The following is a 19126-nucleotide window of genomic DNA, read 5'->3' as shown; positions in this document are numbered from 1 at the left end:
CCTTCGTAGGTTATTCCACCTTTTATGGGCATCTTTACCTTGAAAAGGTAAATAGATCATTTATTCCAACTCGGTTGAGTTCATTGGTTACTACAGAAAATGCACTTTGGTTGGTTTCAGGTATCAGTTATTTTTCCCAGTCTCTTAGTTTCATCTGAGAAGACGTGAGGAAAGGATCCAGTTCCTCCCTTATTGTGTGTGGACTGGAAACCAATAGAAACGACAGCAACAAAAAAAGGTGGGGGGAGGCCATGAATTATAAAATATAACTTTCCTTTCATCTAAACGTAACCACTTCTTTTGAATTGACTTCCATTTTTTTTTTTCTCACAGAAAATCATAACCGATAGAATTCGGTTTATCCAGTTTCTTTGATTTACAACTAAAGAAAATGAAACCTGTTCAAATTGGTGGCTTTCCTTGGCTGTTTACCTGCTTGGTGTCAGAACCAGACTAGAACTTGGTTTCCATTATTAAATCCAGTGCTCTCTTCAGGACCCTGGTTAAATCATCAAAGAATTTTATGTCTAAATAAATTAAATAACCCTCTACGTTCTTTATTGCTAACATGTTTTTTTCAAAAAAAAAAAAAAAATGAAATGAAACTAGGGAATTATTTACATCTGGCTTCATCCTCTTGCGAGAGCATTTGGATTTGAGAGCAAGTGGCACCCTGCCAGTGACAAATGGAGGCATCGATATTGCCTTCCCATCATCCGCTACCTTTTATGGTGTCGAGGGATTTCTTGCTCTCCTTTGTGACCCAGCTGCAAAGCAGCTGTTGTTTGGTCTCCAGCCTCTCCACTCTAAGAAGGCAGAGATCCTAACCATTCTCCACTATATTTGAACTTCTGCTGTGCAAATGAGCTCCAACTGACCCTGTGGGGACCAAAGCAACCCCCACGCCATTGATAAACAGTTTGGATGCAGTAATTTACTGAATGCTTACAGATCTGGCCAGGACAAAGAAGCAGCACCTATTACAGCAACAGCCCAGCTGTTTGGACTTGTTGCTACTAGCTAAGATTTGAGGGCATTCCAGTTGCACAAATTCCCTACAGACATTGGCTACTTTATTCATCTAAAGTTTTTTTCATGAACTTTTGTTGCCATCTTATGGACCATGGAATGCTGACAAAAACCTATGATTTCTTCTTTTTCCTTGCGAAGACAACATGTTACCAATGGTGGTAGTAGGAAAGAAATTCTGAGTATCGCTCAAGCATAGAGATTTGATCACATTTGCTCACTGAAAACAGTGCCATCTGTCAGATGGGCAACGGCACTTCTCAAGGAGACTATATGTTTAAAGAGAATGTTTGGGGACTTCCTACCCTCCAGAACTATAAGAAATGACTTTTTTGCTATTTATTTAAAAAAATGTGATTTCAGTGTTTGCTCTTGCCAGATATTTAACACTCTTCATGCATTTTTGACCACCTACTATGCATCTGGCCCTTAGCTAAGTGTTGATTTAACAATCCTCCTAAAGTGGTTTATAATTAGAAGAGGAGATTACGAATTAGAATTGGTAATTAAGGTACATATGGTAACTGTCGAAACAAAAGTAGGAATCAAGTGTTGTTAGTGTACCCAGGGGGAAGAGACTCAGCTTGAAGAATTCTGGACAGGTTTAATTTGGTCACAGCGGTAATTGGAAAGTCTAAGACTCCTCGAAGGAAAGATTATTTTGGGTTATTTTCCCTCTAAGTTTCAAATTGTAAAACATAGGCATTAGCTGGGGGAGTGAAGAACACCTGTAATCCCAGTAGCTCAGAAGGATGAGGCAGGAGGATCACAAGTTCAAGGCCAGCCTCAGCAACTTTGAGAGGCCCTAAACAACTAAACAAGACCCTGTCTCAAAATAAAAAACAAAAAGGGGCTGGGGATGTGGTTCAGTGGTTAAGAACCCTGGGTTTAATCCCCAGTACAAAACAACAACAATTTCAAAAAACCTAAGTTTTGTTTTGGTTTTGCCCTGTTGTGAATTACATTTTGATTTTCTGTGTCTCCCTCCCCACAAATCCTTATTGTTCTCATTTCCTTCTACTGACAGGTGGCTTCACACACAGATCCACTGAGTTGTCTGTAATTACTGTGTTGGTTTTCTCATTTTCCCCTCCACTTCCACCTGTTAACTTCTTGCTTTAAGACCTGGTCAGTCTACCTTACTGAGGTCACCCATGATCTCTGTCACTAAATCTAGTGGGCATTTTTCAGAATTTGACATGATCAACTACTACTGTTTTCTCCAAATGTTTACTGTTTCACCTTGGCTTAAGCCTTTTGATTCAACCCGATTAACAAATTACATTTTGACATCTCCTGTATCTCGTAGGTACAGTAATCTCCACAAGTCTTAAGAATGAGCTGATAATCTTATCCTCTAAACCAGGTTCTCCTAGATAATTTAGTACCTTCCCTTCATCACAGTCTAAAACCCAGGGGTCATCCTTGTTCCCTCTGTCTCCTTCATCTCATCCCCTCCCTATCCTATCTGTCATTCTGGGTAGGTGACCAATTCTGTGTTTTCTCTCATGCTAGCCCTCTAATCTTTTCTTCTCTGTCACCTGCCTATGTCCTTCTGTTCCCATTAAACCTGTTATCCTCACTGTCCTGGGAGTGATATTTACAGCTCATCAGACAACATCTTCATGTGACCTGTATGCCAGGTGTGCTGTGCTCTGCCCTGCTTCTCACAGGGCTCAACCTCAAGCCTGCCTGCCTCACCCACTCTAGAGGTGTTTTTGAATTCCTGACACAAGTATGTTATCTTTGCTGTGTCTTTTGACTTTCACATCAAGCATCAGTTCCTTAGGAATCCTTGTTGTAATTGACTTGTTCAAACCACCTGCTGTGGGTCAAACTCCCATCTCTTGTGTTTGTCATACAACAGCTGCAGTTTTGTAAGTTTCGCCAGGGAAGGAGTTGTGTCTGTTCTTCCAGTCCATTTCCATCCCACTTAAAACAGTGCTAGGCATATGATAGGTGCCCAATAAATGTTTGTTGAATTAAGAGAGCCAATCAGTAAATGTAGCGGATTGCTGAAATTTCATTGTTTTAATTGAAAGCAGATGGGTCTTTTTTTTTTATAGCTGAAAGATAAATCATAAGCCCATTTTTAGTGTCTAAAAATGACCTATTCTAAGATTTAAAAATATTTGCAAAATTTAAAGTAAAAAGTTTGTATATATTACCTGCAGTCTAACTATAAATTTGATTTAAACAGAATTTCTACTTAATTTACCTCAGCTTTCTCAGACATTCTAATGAAATGTCTGAGTACTGTTCTCCTCAACTGATGGGTATGGGTTATGGTGTGATGTTGCTGTTAACTTGACTTTGTAGGCAACACAATGTAAGAGCCAAAGTAATTTGCCCAGGTGGAGTTTAAGATGTGGTTGTTTTCTATCAAATTAATTATCTCCACTGAAATGTTATTACAGTATGTGTGGATGATTCCTTTAGGCTTGAAGGAAAAATATACAAGTGAACAGATGTAGAAAGAAAATGAAAATTGTAACATAACAGGAAGTCTAAGTAAGCTAAACACCTCAGTTATGTACTCTTTATAATAGTCATTTTGTATTTCTTTCTTAAACTGTAACTTTCTTTAACCTACTCTGAATGTCAAAGCTGTGTAAAAAGCAACAGTTAAATGTGAATTTTAATATACTCAGATATTTTAAATACTTCTTTATGAAAGACAAGTTTCTTATAATTTGAGTTGGTTTTTGAAAATGGACCTGTATGTTGATATTTTATATTGCTTTTTAATAGTTTTTCTCTTTTAAAAAAAGTAAGTAAATCAACAAATACATGAAAAAATGCTCACCATCTCTAGCAATCAGAGAAATGCAAATTAAAACTACTCTAAGATACCATCTCACTCCAATAAGAATGGCAGCCATTATGAAGTCAAACAACAATAAGTGCTGGTGTGTGTGGGGGGGGAAGGTACACTCATACATTGCTGGTGGGACTGCAAATTGGTGCAGCCAATTTGGAAAGCAGTATGGAGATTCCTTGGAAAGCTGGGAATGGAACCACCATTTGACCCAGTTATTCCCCTTCTTGGACTATTCCCTAAAGACCTTAAAAGAGCGTACTATAGGGATACTGCTACAACGATGTTCATAGCAGCACAATTCACAATAGCTAGACTGTGGAACCAACCTAGATGCCCTTCAATAGGTGAATGGATAAAAAAAAATGTCGCATTTATACACAATGGAATATTACTCAGCACTAAAAAATAACAAGATCATGGCATTTGCAGGGAAATGGATGGCATTAGAGCAGATTATGCTAAGTGAAGTTAGCCAATCCCTAAAAAATCAAATGCCGAATGTCTTCTCTGATATAAGGGGAGGTGACTCAAAATGGGATAGGGAGGAAGAGCATGAGAAGAAGATCACCACTAAATGGGGAAGAGAGGTGGGAGGGAAAAGGAGAGAGAAGGGGAGTTTCTTCACGGAAGATGGAAGGAGACCCTCATCATTATACAGAATACATGTATGATGTTGTGAGGAGAAAAAGAGAAAAAAAAAAAGTGTGTCACATTAGATTGGATAGAGAGAAATGATGGGAGGGGAGGGGAGGGGGAAGGGGGGGTAGAAAGGGCAGCAGAATAGAATAGACATTATGATTGTTGTATGTATATAGGTGACTCTATGACCAGTGTGATTCTGCAATCTGTACAATCAGAAAAATGAGAAATTATACCCCATCTGATTCAAATGTATGAATTGCCAAGATCATTGTAATGTCATGTGTAGCTAATAAAAAAAAAAAGTAAGTAAATTAGTTTTGTTTTTCTTTTTGTTCCTTTCTTAGTATTTTAGCAAATTTACTCCCTTTACTTTCTTCTCGTGCAAGTTATCAGATATCTCTTGTTCTTATTTCCTGCCAGTGGCTCCCTCTCTGGTCAGTCTTTCTGGATTAGTCCTCCATATTTTCTTGCCCTGCATCTCCATCAAGCAGAACTCCAATACTCTACTGCACATGCATGTTCTTCCTGACACCAACTCCCACAAAATCTTTCCCATGTAAACGAATAATACCTGCATCCATCGCATGTGACAAGTAAAAAACTGTAGTCATCCTCAGTTCTTCCTTTTACGCTATACCTACACCTGATCCATTGGCCACTACTCTTGAAAAGCCATCCCAAATCTAAACACTTCTCACCACTTCAGCTGTTACTACCCTAGCGTATGCCATGAGTATTAACAGCCTCCTGAGTGATTTCCCTGTTGTCTCTTGGCCCCTCCTCCTGTTAGTGTTACACCGCAAATCTGGAGGGTTGTTCTATTTTGTTTTAATATAAGTGAGATCATGGTGTACCCCTACTTAAAATCCTCTGTGATATTCCTTTCTCATTCCAAAGAAATTCCACTGCCAGCTCTAGCATCACATATACTAAAGTTGAAATGATCCAGAGAAGATTTGCATGGTCTCTGTGCAAAAAAAAAAAAAAAAAAAAAAATAGCACACAGATGTCTGGAGTGTCCCATATTTATGTAGTTTCCAGAGATTGCTGGTTGCTCGTTAACACTGATGAAAACATGAATCAAAATAGCATGTGGCATCCAGTATTGACTGGTTTTTCCCTACTGAAAAATAAAACCAGAAAAAAATCAGAAATTACAAACTCCTTGCAATGCCTGGTAAGTCTACACCCTCCTCTCATACTTCTTTCCTATGATTTTAGTGGGATTTATGCCACTGCTTCCATACTGTTTGTTGTTGTTGTTGTTTTATGGTTTTTCTGAAAGGTCCTAACACTCCAGACATGCCAGATCTTTTCATGACCTGTTCACTCCTTTTACTTGGGTCACTTCTCAAATGCCACTAAAGGCTATTCTTGGTCACTTTATCAGACATACCCCCCCCCCATCCCCAACCATGGAGAATTGCTCTTTCTATGGATCCTGTGTTATTTTTCACCAACACACTTAAGAGTGATGTGTCGCCTGTCTGTGTATTAACTATCCATTCTGCAACCAGAAAGGAAGCTGCATGAGGGCAGGAACTGCCTCGATTACCAAGACTCGGAACACAGCCTGCCATGTGGCAGGAACTTAACCCATTTCTATGAAGTGAAACCCACATCCAGGAACCCTTGTCTTTCTCTTCTCAGTAGAGTTGTTGTTCTGTGTTGTTGAGACCCTTGGCTTGACTAATAGCTTAGTACTTTTTTTTAACCTCTCTACTCTAGATGTGTACTTCTCCCCTATCAATCTTAAAATACCAATGGACCAACCCTTTCCTTCACCTAGTGTTGAAACTCCAATAGTAAAATAAGCCAGTGGCATAGGTGGTTGCCACCAAGAGAACACAGTGGAGCTGTAAACTTGTACTGCAGCCTGTTTGGTTCACTTGGCAGTGGATCGGGAAGATCTCTTAGGGATTAAATAATTTTATACAAAAATTAATTTAATAGATACACAGTATTTCAACAAAATGACACAGGTTAATCCAGTCCATACTGATGAACATTGAGTTTATATGAACAATATTGCAGGGAAAATAAACAGCAATTTTGTCATATTTACATGTGTTTTCTTAGGACCAATGCCTGGAAATAGAATTGGTTTGCCAAAATGTGTCTGATTTTGAAACTTTTGATACATGTAAAATTGCCTCCCAGAAGGATTTTTTTTACGTTTTACTATATTTCAATAATGTGTTATAGGAGTGCCCCTTTTTATGACCTCTTACCATTATTGAGTTCTCTCATTTTTTACAGCTTTATTGATATATGAATAATATCATGTTAATGTATTAATTTATATGATAGGCTAATTAAATGTTGCATATGTTGAACATGTTTCCGTAGGGATTCTGGTTTTTTGTTTTTGTTTTTTGGTATTTGCAAACTGCTTCTTTGTGCCCTTTGTTGATGTAACAGGTCTTATCAGACAACAAATGCAGCTATGTGCGCACAAAATACTTGTCTTCTTTGAGTGAACTTCCTTCTGTTGTAGTCTTTCAGCCCTGTTTATCAGCTATTGCATTTCAGCTCGGTTTGTGACTCCTTTTTCTCTCTCTTCTGTCTGACTTGGCTATAAATTAGAGATGGCCATGAAAGTCTTATGGGTTCATTTTATTAAGAGTGGCTCACAGAAATGGAGAAAATGGATTACTCACTATTGCAAATTTATTACAAAGATTTTTTTTTATTTTTTAAATAAATTTTTAATATTTATTTATTTATTTTAATTCATTCTGATTAGTTATACATGATTATAGAATGCATTTTGACATATTGTACACAGATGGAGCACAACTTCTCATTCCTCTAGCTGTACATGGTACAGAGTCACACCACTCATGTAATTATACATGTATATAGGGTAGTAATGTCCATCTCATTTCATCATTCTTACTACCCCCATACCTCCTCCCCTCCCCTCTGCCCAATCCAAAGTTCCTACATTCTTCTCTAACAGCCTCCCCCCCGATTATGGATCAGCATCTGTTTACCAGAGAAAACATTTGGGCTTTGGTTTGGGGGGTTTGGCTTATTTCGCTTAGCATGATATTCTCTAGCTTTGTCCATTGATCTACAAATTCTATAATTTCATTCTTCTTTGGGGCTGAGTAATGTTTCTTTGTGTATCTATACCACATTTTCTTTATTCATCTGTTGAAGGGAGACTGTTAGGGTAGCTGGTGCAAATATCCACAACAGAGACATCTCTGAGTTGAGCAATATGGCAGAGAACATCTGTCAGGCTGCCCTTCTGCAAGACGCAGCAGCCTGGAAAAAAGTTCTTCACTATAGTCATGTACAATGGAATAGTCAAGAATTAACCCATCTGGTCCTGTGATTGTTACTTGGGGTCTTTGTTGTGGTTTTGGTAGTTAGGGACTCTTTGGGGGTTGGCCTAATGGGAAGTCATGCCTGGGTGGGAAGATGCTGATTTACAAAATGGAGTTACTTTGGCCTAAGGACGGACCTAACAGCATCTAGAATGGTTCCACAGTTTAGCTGTTGTGAAATGAGCTGCTATAAATATTGATGTGACTGCATCATTGTAGTATGCTGATTCTAAGTCCTTTGGGTATAAAATGAGGAGTGGGATAGCTGGGTCAAATGGTGGTTCCATTCCAAGTTTTCTGAGGAATCTCCATACTGCTTTCCATAATGGTTGCACCAATTTGCAGTCCCACCAGCAATTTATGAGTGTGCCTTTTTTCACCCTTGCCAATACTTACTGTTGCTTGTATTCTTGATAATTGCCATTTTGACTGGATGAGATAAAAATCACTGTACTGTCATGTGTAACTAAGTAAAACAAAACAAAACAAAAAAGAAGTCAATACTTCAAGGATGGCTCTAAATATTTGAATTATCACTATCAAAATCTAAGACCCTAGAGTTTTATGATTACCTTTTAAGACTATTAGAATCTTAAAAAATTATTAAAGAAATGAGTGTGAATATGTGAAAAAAAATTACTGTTGCTTTGTAGTATAGCTTGAAAATGGTAGTATTATGGCTTTACATATGTCCTTTGTACTTGTGATTGAGTTAGGAATTTTTGATGGTTTCATATGAATTTTAAGATTGATATTTTTATATGTATGAGAAATATAAATGGAATTTTGATAAGCATTCTATAGAATCTATAAATTACTGTGAGTTGCCGCAGTCCCAATAAGATAGCATAAAACAAAACCGAAACAGAATGAAACAAAAACCGAACAAACAATAGTTGTATCAATTTTCTCTTTCTCAGGGCCGAACAACTTCAAACCTTGAGCCAACCATTTTTCCCAGTTTGCCTGAGAAAATTCTAGGGATAGGCAGCTTCAAACAAAAACAAGATAAATCAAAACGAGAACACATTGTTTTTTGAAATGGTCACCCATTTTGTTGCCTTCCCTCAGGGGCGAGCAATTTTACTCACCTCCAAACTTCAGGCATTCCCTATACGGGCCACCAAATGCCGCAGTCTGGCTGGGCACAAAATCACGAGCCACTCAAGCAGGAACAAACTTTATTTTTTTGAAACTGCCGCCAATGTCCGGTATGCGCCCGGGAAGATTTCCCATCCACCCACGCGGCCTCCTCCCGGACCGCCAGAGAGAGTTTCTCCCCTGGAAGTCCCTCCTACTGTACTTCCCCAACCAATGGGAACTCTCCAGGAGTCCCGTAGCAGGCCGAGGTGAACAGCAGGAGTCCAATATCCATATGAATGTAAATCTTAACATAATCATATCATCTCAATGGCTAGCTGGCGTCACCTTTCAACCAAAAATGCCATGCATCATATACTTGGCTCTTAGCATTGAGTAGTATGGGAATTTTAATCACATTAATGCTTCCAATGGATGAAAATGGGATGTCTCCCATTTTTAACTATCCTTTCAATTTATACCTTTAAGTTTCTGATCATGATGAATATGGTAATTAGCTTTATTTACCTCTTCCACATGTGTTCATAAATCATAATACCACTTCGTGTGTAATCTGTCAATAAACAAAAAAAAAAGGCACAGGAAAAAAAAGAATGGGGTGATCATCATGGATTAAATTTATTGAATGTCAAAAAAAATCTTAGAGTAGTTTTGATTTGCATTTTTCTAATGGCTAGAGACGTTGAACATCTTTTCATAAATTGGTTGATCAATTGTATTTCTACAAAGATAATTTAAAGGAACTGCCAGGTGAAGAGATACATGGGAGAGGGTGGAAAGCCATGTCTGTCCTAATGGAGTTGTACAGCTGAACCTCCCTCCTGTCACATATATGTATTCTTATTCACCAATCCAGAAGCACCTTGAATCCCATAGTGCAGGAATTTTTATTAAGACTTATTATATAGGCATAATCATTTAACTTCCAGCCCATTTCTCCTTCCTGGAGAATCAGGTGGGGGTTTAGGGTGAGTGGCCAAAGGTTCCAAGCTTCCAATCATGTGTTGGTGTTTCTGGTGATCTACTCCTATCCAGGAACCCACAAAGAGTGGTCTCATTACAACAAAAGATGTTCCTGTCACTGAGGAAATTCCTAGGGATTAGTACCTCTGTGTTAGGTATCAGGCTTAAAAGAGAAAATGTTAGAAGGAAAGGTTCTTTGAGCCCCTCCATTACTCAGAAAATTAAAAGGTTTTAAGAGTTCTGTGCCAGGAAATGTTCATAAAGGGGTGTATGTGGGTGTGTGATTTATATATTATATATTTGTAATATATGTAATCAGAAATATATTACTTGTAACATATTATAAAATATTGTAACATAAACCACAATATCACCATTTATATATTTAAATAGATGTGCACATATATAATATGTATCCACATAAAGTAATAAAGTGATGCAATAATTAAAGGTCCTGGTAAGTCTTTCAGGTGTCATTCAGTAGAATAGCAGTTCTGAACAGTTATATTATGACACATTATAGAAGGTGGTGGATTTTGTTCTGAATAATTTGTCACTAAAAATAAATACAAAAGTATGAATATAGTTTACTAAAGCCATAACAGTATAATTCTCACTTGCTTATTCCTGTGTGCTTTCTTAAGGGAGGTTTACAGGAATGATTGGTGGAGTTTGTGTGTGTGAGTGAGTATGTAAAAACCTGTATGTGGCTGTTTTTATATTTCTATGTTTTGTAGTTGGAAATAGTGTTGATCGCCATTGGGTGGGATACTGTTTGCTTTTTGTATCCACTCACTAGGCTCCTGTTTCTGAGTTGTGGTAGTAGTAGCATAGTTTAATAGGAAAACAAAGTAAATTAGCTGAATACTGATCCCACATTGTGGAATAGCAGCAGAATGTTCTTTGATTCGTGGTATACAAATGGAGCACAATTTTTCACTTCTCTGGTTGTACATGAAGAAGGGTCACACCATTTGTGAAATCATACACATACCTAGGATAATGATGTCCATCTCATTCTACCATCTTTCCTATCCCCGTTCCCCCTCCTCAGCCCTCCCTCCCCTTTACCGAATCAAAGTTCCTCCACTCATCCCATGCCCCCCTTTATTATGGATTAGCATGAACTTATCAGAGAAAACATTTAGCCTTTGGTTTTTTGAGGATTAGCTTACTTCACTTAGCATGGTATTCTCTGACTCCTACCATTTATCTGTAAATACATACCATAATTTTATTATCTTTTATTCTGAGTAATATTCCATTGTGTGTGTGTGTATGTATGTATATGTGTGTATATATACATATATACATATATATATAGAGAGAGAGATAGATATAGATATATCTATATCTATATCTATCTATCTATATATATATATATATATATATATATAATCAATCACAGTTTCTTTGTCCGTTCATCTAGTAAAGGGCGTCTATGTTGGTTCCAGAGTTTGGCTGTTGTGAATTGTGCTGCTATAAACATCAACGTGCTGCATCTCCATAGAATAATGTTTTTAAGTACTTCAGGTATAGACAGAGGAGTAGGCTAGCTGGGTCAAATGGTGGTTTCATTCCAAGTATTTTATGGAATCTCCATACTACATTCCAGATTGATTACACAAATTTACAGTCCCATTAGCAATGTATGAGTGTGTCTTTTCCCCACATCCTCAACAACACTTGTTGTTGCTTGTATTCTCAAAAACTGCCATTCTCACTGGAGAGAAATGAAATCTTAGAGTAGTTTTGATTTGCTTTTCTTTAATTACTAGTGATGTTGAACATTTCTTCATAATATTTGTTGATCGATTATATATCTTCTGTGAACTGTCTGTTCAGTTCCTTAGCCCATTTTTTGATTGGGTTGTTTGTTTGTTTGTTTGTTTTTTGAGTTCTTTAGATATCCTGGAGATTAGAGCTCTATCTGTGCATGTGGTAAAAATATGGTAGGGTGGAGGTTTCATTGTTGTTTTTCATGAGTGTCAACAATATTGTCTTGTGTATGGTTTTAAATAATTAGTGGCATCCTTTTTCTTGGTTTCTGAACCACTACCCGTGTCTAGACACCTATCAATACACACAAATTTGTATGTTGTATATGTTGTGCTTGTTGTAAGGGGTTTGTTCAGCCTGTGGCTCTTCCATAATACTTGTGTATAGGAAATGCTGATATAATATCAAAGACACCATGAAAAATCTGCTGAACAATTTTTTCTTCACCATTTTCTTAATTACTGTTTCCCTATAATAGTGATAGTTGAAACATTAAATTTAATTAAAGATGATATTATCTCCCAACAATCCTGACCCCTTCATAGAAACTAGTGATTTGTTTACCTGATTGACTTATGTGGTCAGTTGGTTTATTATTTTATATATTCTTGGGAGAGTTGTCTTTTCATCCTTATTATTTGGCAGTTAGTCTTCACTAAACAAATAGTGGTCATATGTCCTCCACCCACCCCCAAAAATAATGTTCTACATGTCCAATTTCTATCTAGGAGATTATAGTACTCATTTCTTTTAATAACAGTCCAGTGATCAGACAGAGACCACTGTCTTTGAGTACTGATGCATGTTTTTAAGGCTTCATACTATTGTTTTGTCAATGAACAAGGGTTTTACTACCCAATTTATTGTGGCATTGATAAATGAACCAGTTCCTTCTTTTCCATCCTTAAAAATTTAGGAGGAAGAAAGTTCAAAGCCCCTTTTTATTTGCATATAAAATCTTTATATATATATATATATATTTTTTACCAAACAATAGCTTATATTTTGCATCTTTATTTTTTTATCCTCTTCTGCAAGTTCTTTGTATATTATTTTCTGGAGATGATTTAAAGAATGACCATGTTTTCTTAGCCTGTGTATATTAACAAAACTTACTATTTGTCATTCATAGCTCTTCATTCTGTTGCATATTACCTGTGTGTATCAAATAATAGTTAACATTTGCTACAAACTTATACCTAAGTACAATAATAGCTACTTTGTATGTGTTGGCTCAGATAATTCAATAATCTTTTGAAATAGCTTTTATCTTTTTAAAAAAAAAAATTATTGATTTTACTTTCTAGAGCAGTTGTAGGTTTAAAAAAAAAATTAAGCAGAAAGTACAGAGTTTCCATATTCCTCCCTACCTTCCCACCACCATACACACAGTTTCAAACCCTATTATAATCAACTTGAGTTAGTGTTCTATATTTGTTGTCAACTGATAAGGCAATTAAATTCCATAGTTTGTATTTTGGCTTACTCTTTATTCTATGGGTTTAGACACATATATGAAATGTACCCACTATAATAGTTTCATACAAAGTGCTTTCACTACCCTAATAGTCCCCTGTACTACACCTATCCTCCTTTTTTGTATAGAGGAAATTACAGCTAAGAGATTTAATAAATTCTCTAAAAGTCACATAGTTAAAACAAGTATGTAAGCTGCTCCACTTGTCTAGCATCTCTGCTCATAACTCATACATAGCCTTCCTGATTCTTTAAATTTATTGACTCATTTGGAGAATCCTTCCTTGGTAAGATTATTGGTAAGTCTTGCCGACTTTATTAAAGTATACATAAGGGAAACATTTTGTCTTTTTACCTTTGACATTAAAATGTGGGAAACATTGAATGTATTTTTTTTTAGTTTTAATTGTTGAATAGTTGATAAGAATTATGAATTAGAGGGAAGTTTTCCAATGGAATAACATTATTTAAAAGAAAGAAGAAATGCAGAAGTCCATTAGCTCATTGTTTGTTTATCACCGTTTATAGGTGGTAGATGTGGTAGGCTGGTCTCTAGCTGTTAGAACAATGAGTGAATGAAGGAGGCAGTAACAGAGTGGTTTTTTTTTTTTTTTTTTTTTTTTTTTTAATGAATGAACAAAAAGTGAAGATATGGAGAAATGAATGAGTGTTGTAGAATGTTGCATACTTATCACACACATCTTTAACTTTGGAAAATTCATCACTGTAACAGTAATTTTTAAAATATTTGTGAAGAAAGAAAGAAAATGCCTGAAATTCATATGATGGATAGTGTGTAAATAGAAGGAATAAGCAGGTGAGATCATTTCTCTTTACCACAGTGGCTTTTGGACATCAACCTCAGTGTCCTGCTGCCACTTGTATTCAGCATAGATCTTCAACCATGGCAGATGAGAGCTCTCCAGGAAGTTCCGCTTAGACTGTTCTCCCACTTCAAGCCACCTCTTTATGTTATTCTGGATGTCATTGTGGCTCCGAATCCATAACCAAATAAAGAATGTATAGTTTTACAATCTGCCTGTATTACACTGTTTGATGAAAAAAATTCAAATGTATTGCAGGTGAACCTTCCCCTTATTTTTAAATTTGTTGACGATGTTCCCAATTAAAACTGTAGTGAGGCAAGAGACTTCACAGGAGATTAAATTCTGGATCAGTATAATTTTCAATAGCAATAAGGAGTAGCTGTTTCAGATCCAATGAATTGTGATCTTATTTCCTCATTTGATAAGGATGTGATTAAAAGTATGTAATGAGGACAAACTCCTGTTACAAGAAAAAAAAAAAAAAAAGAAGGAATCATATGAAAATAAATGATGTTTCCTTATTCTTTTGATTCCTGTGAATCCTTTTTTTTTTTTAACTTTTACTTCTCTGGTCTCTTCCTTTTCTTCTCTTTCTGGCACTCACACCTCTATCTTAATGTTTCCCAGGATTCAGACCTCCATCTTTATTCTCACATATTCTCTTTCAACATCTTCATTTAGATAAAAATAAAACTCTTCTTTTGCAATGATGGTCACCAGTGGACATGAGTCTGCTCATTTGTGCCCTGAAGGTGAAGAATCCCTCATGATTCATTTCTGAATCATCCATGTTCTCTGTTTTTCAAGGGTCGGAAGAGTGAGGCTGAAAAGTTCTTCTTGAAGGCTATTGAGCTGGATCCCACCAAAGGAAACTGTTACATGCATTATGGTGAGTGGCTGATCATTTTTTCCAAGTTCCCCACATTTGCTCTTAATGTGGGTATAAGATTTACTGACATTTTTGGGTGCAGATATAGCCTCGGGCTACATTCCCATCTTCACAAAGTAGTCACATTAAAGCCTCCTTATCCATTGTATTTCCCTGCAGTAATTTTCATAGAATTTCAATGGGGAAGGCAATTTCACAGTTGTTTGTTTCAAGTTCAGTGTGGAGTTTACACGAGATCTCATAAGGAAAGCATCTAGCTCCTTGCCTGATGCGTAGTTTATCATAAAAATATTAGCTTCCTTTTCACTCTGAATGATATTGTCTTAGTCATTGAGCATGCCATTTTGAAATTTTGGAAGTTTACATTTTGTCCAAAAAGTCTTGCTTTCTGGAAGATCTGAATGCCTCTGAGTGAGGCCAAGGATAAAACTATAATGGTATAAAGGATAGCTGTCTCATTCCATCTAGGCTTGGCCTTCATCAGTCCAGAATGAGCTTACACAACAACTCTGTCGCACTCCACTCTATCATTAGTAGTGAGTCATATGTTTAGTGAGGCACAGTATATAGCTGGTTTGGTATTGGGTAAGATGTGCTTATTTCTACCAGATTTGGAATGGCTTTCAAGGAACCAAAAAAACATTTACTTTTGCTGATCTCTTGGAAAAAAAAAAAAGTTTTTCTTTTATCGCTATTGGCTTTGATGTCTTAGTTATTATCAAGCAGTAAACTTAAAAGTGGACGGAAATCAAATCTTAAGGAAATAAAACTAATATGCTTGTATAATATTTAATTCCTTCTCCCAGTTTCCAGCTAGTAAAAATAAATCAGTGGCAGGCTGCATGTGCAGAAGAATGGAAATAATAAAATGGAGGAAACACTTAACCAACCACAAGAGCATTTTTAAACTTAGATTATTGTGTGTATACATCTATAAAGTTAGGGTTGTGATGCTTTATCTTCCTAACATAATGTAGGATGTAATTCCATGTAATGAATTATATAAACACTCCTGATTTTGTTTCACAATACAATTTTATTGCTGTGTTAAGATAACAGTCGAGTAATTTAAGTTTGCTACAGAATTTATTTTTAGTTTCACAGGTTTTTGCGTATGAAATATTTTAAATTAGGATTTTCTCATGGTTACTGTTTGTGGTAGCTCCATGATTATTTTCTGTCAGTGCTAAAAGACCTCTTGCTGTTACATTTTAGAAAATAGGATTACCCACCCCCCCATCTTTTTGCCTATATTTCCTTGGCTTCAAATTAATTCCACTTACTGCATCCTCTAAGCTTTCTATGAAAACATTGTTATGTAATATGTAGGTAATTTCACAGTAAATTTCTTGAAACTTCATCATTGATGCATTTGAATTGCAATTGTTATCAATTTTAAAATTATCAATTTTAATAGTTGGCTTGTCCATCCTTACCTACTTCCTCTAATTTTTATACTATATTGTGTTCTTGAAATTTCTTTTTGTAGTTTGATGGTAGGTAATATTTTTCTCATGAGAACTTTTTTAAAATTTATTTTGTCAGAAAGTGTAAAACTCTTTTCAACGTATTATTTATAAGATAGTGATAACATGTCTTTAAATGCAGATATGAAAATTGTTCTTAGTGCCTCACAATGTTTTAAATTTGGATGCATATACACATTACTAGTATATTTCTCAGATAAGAATGTATAATTCAGTATAAATGTATGGAATGCAATTTTATGAATTTTATGAAAGTTTACAACTTTCAGCATTTTTTTCTACTTTGTAATCAGATATGTAGAGAAACATGGTTTCAAAGGGAGGATTGGTTACAGTAAAGAATCTACAATTGGACTGAGTGCTTAATAGCCCTTGCTTACTATGCTTGGGTTATAAAAAAGATGTACATTTTAAAGAATTATTCTCATTTTAGAAAATTCATTTCAAATAATTAAATTTCAGAATTATAAGTTTTTAAAAATTAATTCCTCTATGTACACACAAGTAGACTAAAATCTAGGGAAATGAAGATGACTTAAACAAATTAGTTGTAGGTGAATAAATTTTGGATCCCGTTTCATTGCTTTTTATTCTATAACATAAAATCTGTTTGTTTTCACAATACCGGTAGAGAGGCAGGCAAATAGCAGACATTTCAATCAGTAGGTTCTTGTGTGCAGTTTTAGAATATCAAATTCTTGTGTGATGACTTCACTTAAAATTCTTAGGGAAAGGTCTTTATTTTGATATGTGTAAGATGTGTCTATTAGGTGCAAGCCTCTGTTTTCAGAAAGTAAGTAGTAAGTAGTGCTATACAGTAACCAAACAGGACAATGGCATCTTTAGAATGTGACAGGTAGAAAATGGAGTACTTCTTGAGACAAGATGTCAAGGCAAATGGCTATGAGTGTGTAGTATTTGAGATCTCAGAACTTCAGGCATCTACTTCAAGAGCCAGACTTAGAAAAATAGAAAGTTCACTGTTCAAACAAGAACAACCTATGTTCACAGCAGAGAAAGAAGTTTCGTGTGACTAGAACATATTGAATCATAGGGGAAGGTGAGAGTAGATAAGGCTGTAGAGAGAGCAGAGGTAAAGCCCATACATGTGGACCAAACTAAGGAATTTTATATTAAGAGTAATAGAAAAGATCATAAGGAGAAGAGAGGGTTATAGAAAGAATAAAGGAAGGAAAACTCTTTAGAGAGCTATTTTCTGTTTTAGGTAAAAGATAATGGTGGCTTCCACTTTGGAACAGTTGCATAACAGTAAGTATTTATATTGAAGTTACACATTTACCTCCTTTAGAAGATTCTAAATTGAGACTAGGGAGTACCTGTTTTCCATTTTTGTATCATCAATATCTAGCATATTGCCATACTCACAGTAATGTGCAATAAATATTTATTGAGCTCAGTTAGGAATAGTCTCCATTCTAGAACTGGATCTGGGATACAAAATTCACTGAAAGAATGCTCCATTTGAATTTTTTTATTATTCCATGCCCAAGAAATTATATACTATGATTCTTATATCAGTTCATTGCCAACTTGCCTATATATATTCTTAGGGTGTTTATACCCACAGATTGAATAAAAACACTTCCTTGGTTTAAAAATAAATGTTTAAATGAAATATATGCGTTTTGAGTCTTTTTAAAATGCTTTTGCAAATGCCAATGAAAATGCCAGAGTGAGCAAATTTTGTTTTATGGGAAATTTACTCTCTTGGGTGATTATGTGCTTTTAGTTTGCTTGTTAATGATACAAGTGACTTGGAAAATACCATACGGTTGGGACTAAACAGAGGGAATTATAGGAATTTATATTGGTTGCAATAGTGATTAGAAGATGATATTTTAAAATGCTATCAGTTGCTTGTGCTTTGAATCCACGGGTTTTGCATCTGGGGAAAGGAACTACATCTCAGAGTAACCTTCCCTGCCTTTTCCCTTCAGGTAGACTTGCTGATTGGTTCCAAGAGTTTGTTACCTATATATAGTCTCTGGAAGAAAAATGGAGTCTCTGGAATTTAGATTTCCTTGTCTTCAAATTTAAAAGCTTAATCTGGGCTCTCAAAATGTTTTCTAGTATTCAGATTTCAGGTTGTCTCTAATATGTATTCTTTTTTTTTTTTTCACTATTTTGTCAAAAAGTTTAAGGAATGTGTAGAAAATAGTTTTCAAACCATAGTATAATGTTGTATTCATATGTTGTCAAGCTTACAGTATATTCCATGTCCATGTGACATTAATCAAGACTTACTGAAATTTAGTTTATAAATCTGTGTGAGCATTTGCTGTCTTGATGTCTCATGTGGCTCTATAATTCAAGGGATTCTCTATGGCTGCCCTACTCTCCAAAAGAGAGCTTCTGCCCAAAAGAATCAAGATCAATACAAGTCCTCTTTTAAAAAGGTCCAAGAAAAACAACATTTAATAATATAGAATATGTTATACATCTTTTCTTTAGGTATATAGTAGTAAATGTGAAGTAGATTAAAACAATTATTAAATACTTAGTAAAAGGTACCCACTATGAATATGTCCAGGCAGTTGGGAATTTATTAGATTTTTAAAACAGAAGTATAAAACTTTGAAAGAGCAAGGGATATAGTTCAGTGATAGAGTGCTTGCCTAGAATACCCTGGGTTCAATCCACAGTAATTGGGGGGGGAAAAAAAAAGGTGCTATTGGCCTTCTTTTGTGTGGACCTTAATAAGTAACTTTTTCTCCCGTCTGCCTTTTAACTAAGAGTAAAGCTTGGACCCTCATTGT

The 19126-nt window shown here is 35.8% G+C and overlaps 1 protein-coding gene across 2 annotated transcripts in view; it reads left to right on the top strand.

The window, feature by feature from the left end:
- The window catches only part of Tmtc2 (transmembrane O-mannosyltransferase targeting cadherins 2), a 391166-nt gene that overhangs the window by 293027 nt on the left and 79013 nt on the right, over nucleotides 1-19126 (top strand). For both annotated transcript variants that reach the window (XM_027919857.2, XM_027919916.3), the window contains one exon: nucleotides 14781-14862. In XM_027919857.2, the coding sequence (XP_027775658.2) occupies nucleotides 14781-14862 (82 nt within the window). The remainder of the gene's footprint in view (nucleotides 1-14780; nucleotides 14863-19126) is intronic.

The sequence above is a fragment of the Marmota flaviventris genome, chromosome 3 (genome assembly GCF_047511675.1).
Source record: "Marmota flaviventris isolate mMarFla1 chromosome 3, mMarFla1.hap1, whole genome shotgun sequence".
In the NCBI taxonomy this organism is placed as follows: domain Eukaryota; kingdom Metazoa; phylum Chordata; class Mammalia; order Rodentia; family Sciuridae; genus Marmota; species Marmota flaviventris.
The sequence above is the reverse complement of the archived record's forward strand: the minus strand, read 5'-3'. Positions and strand labels throughout refer to the sequence as shown.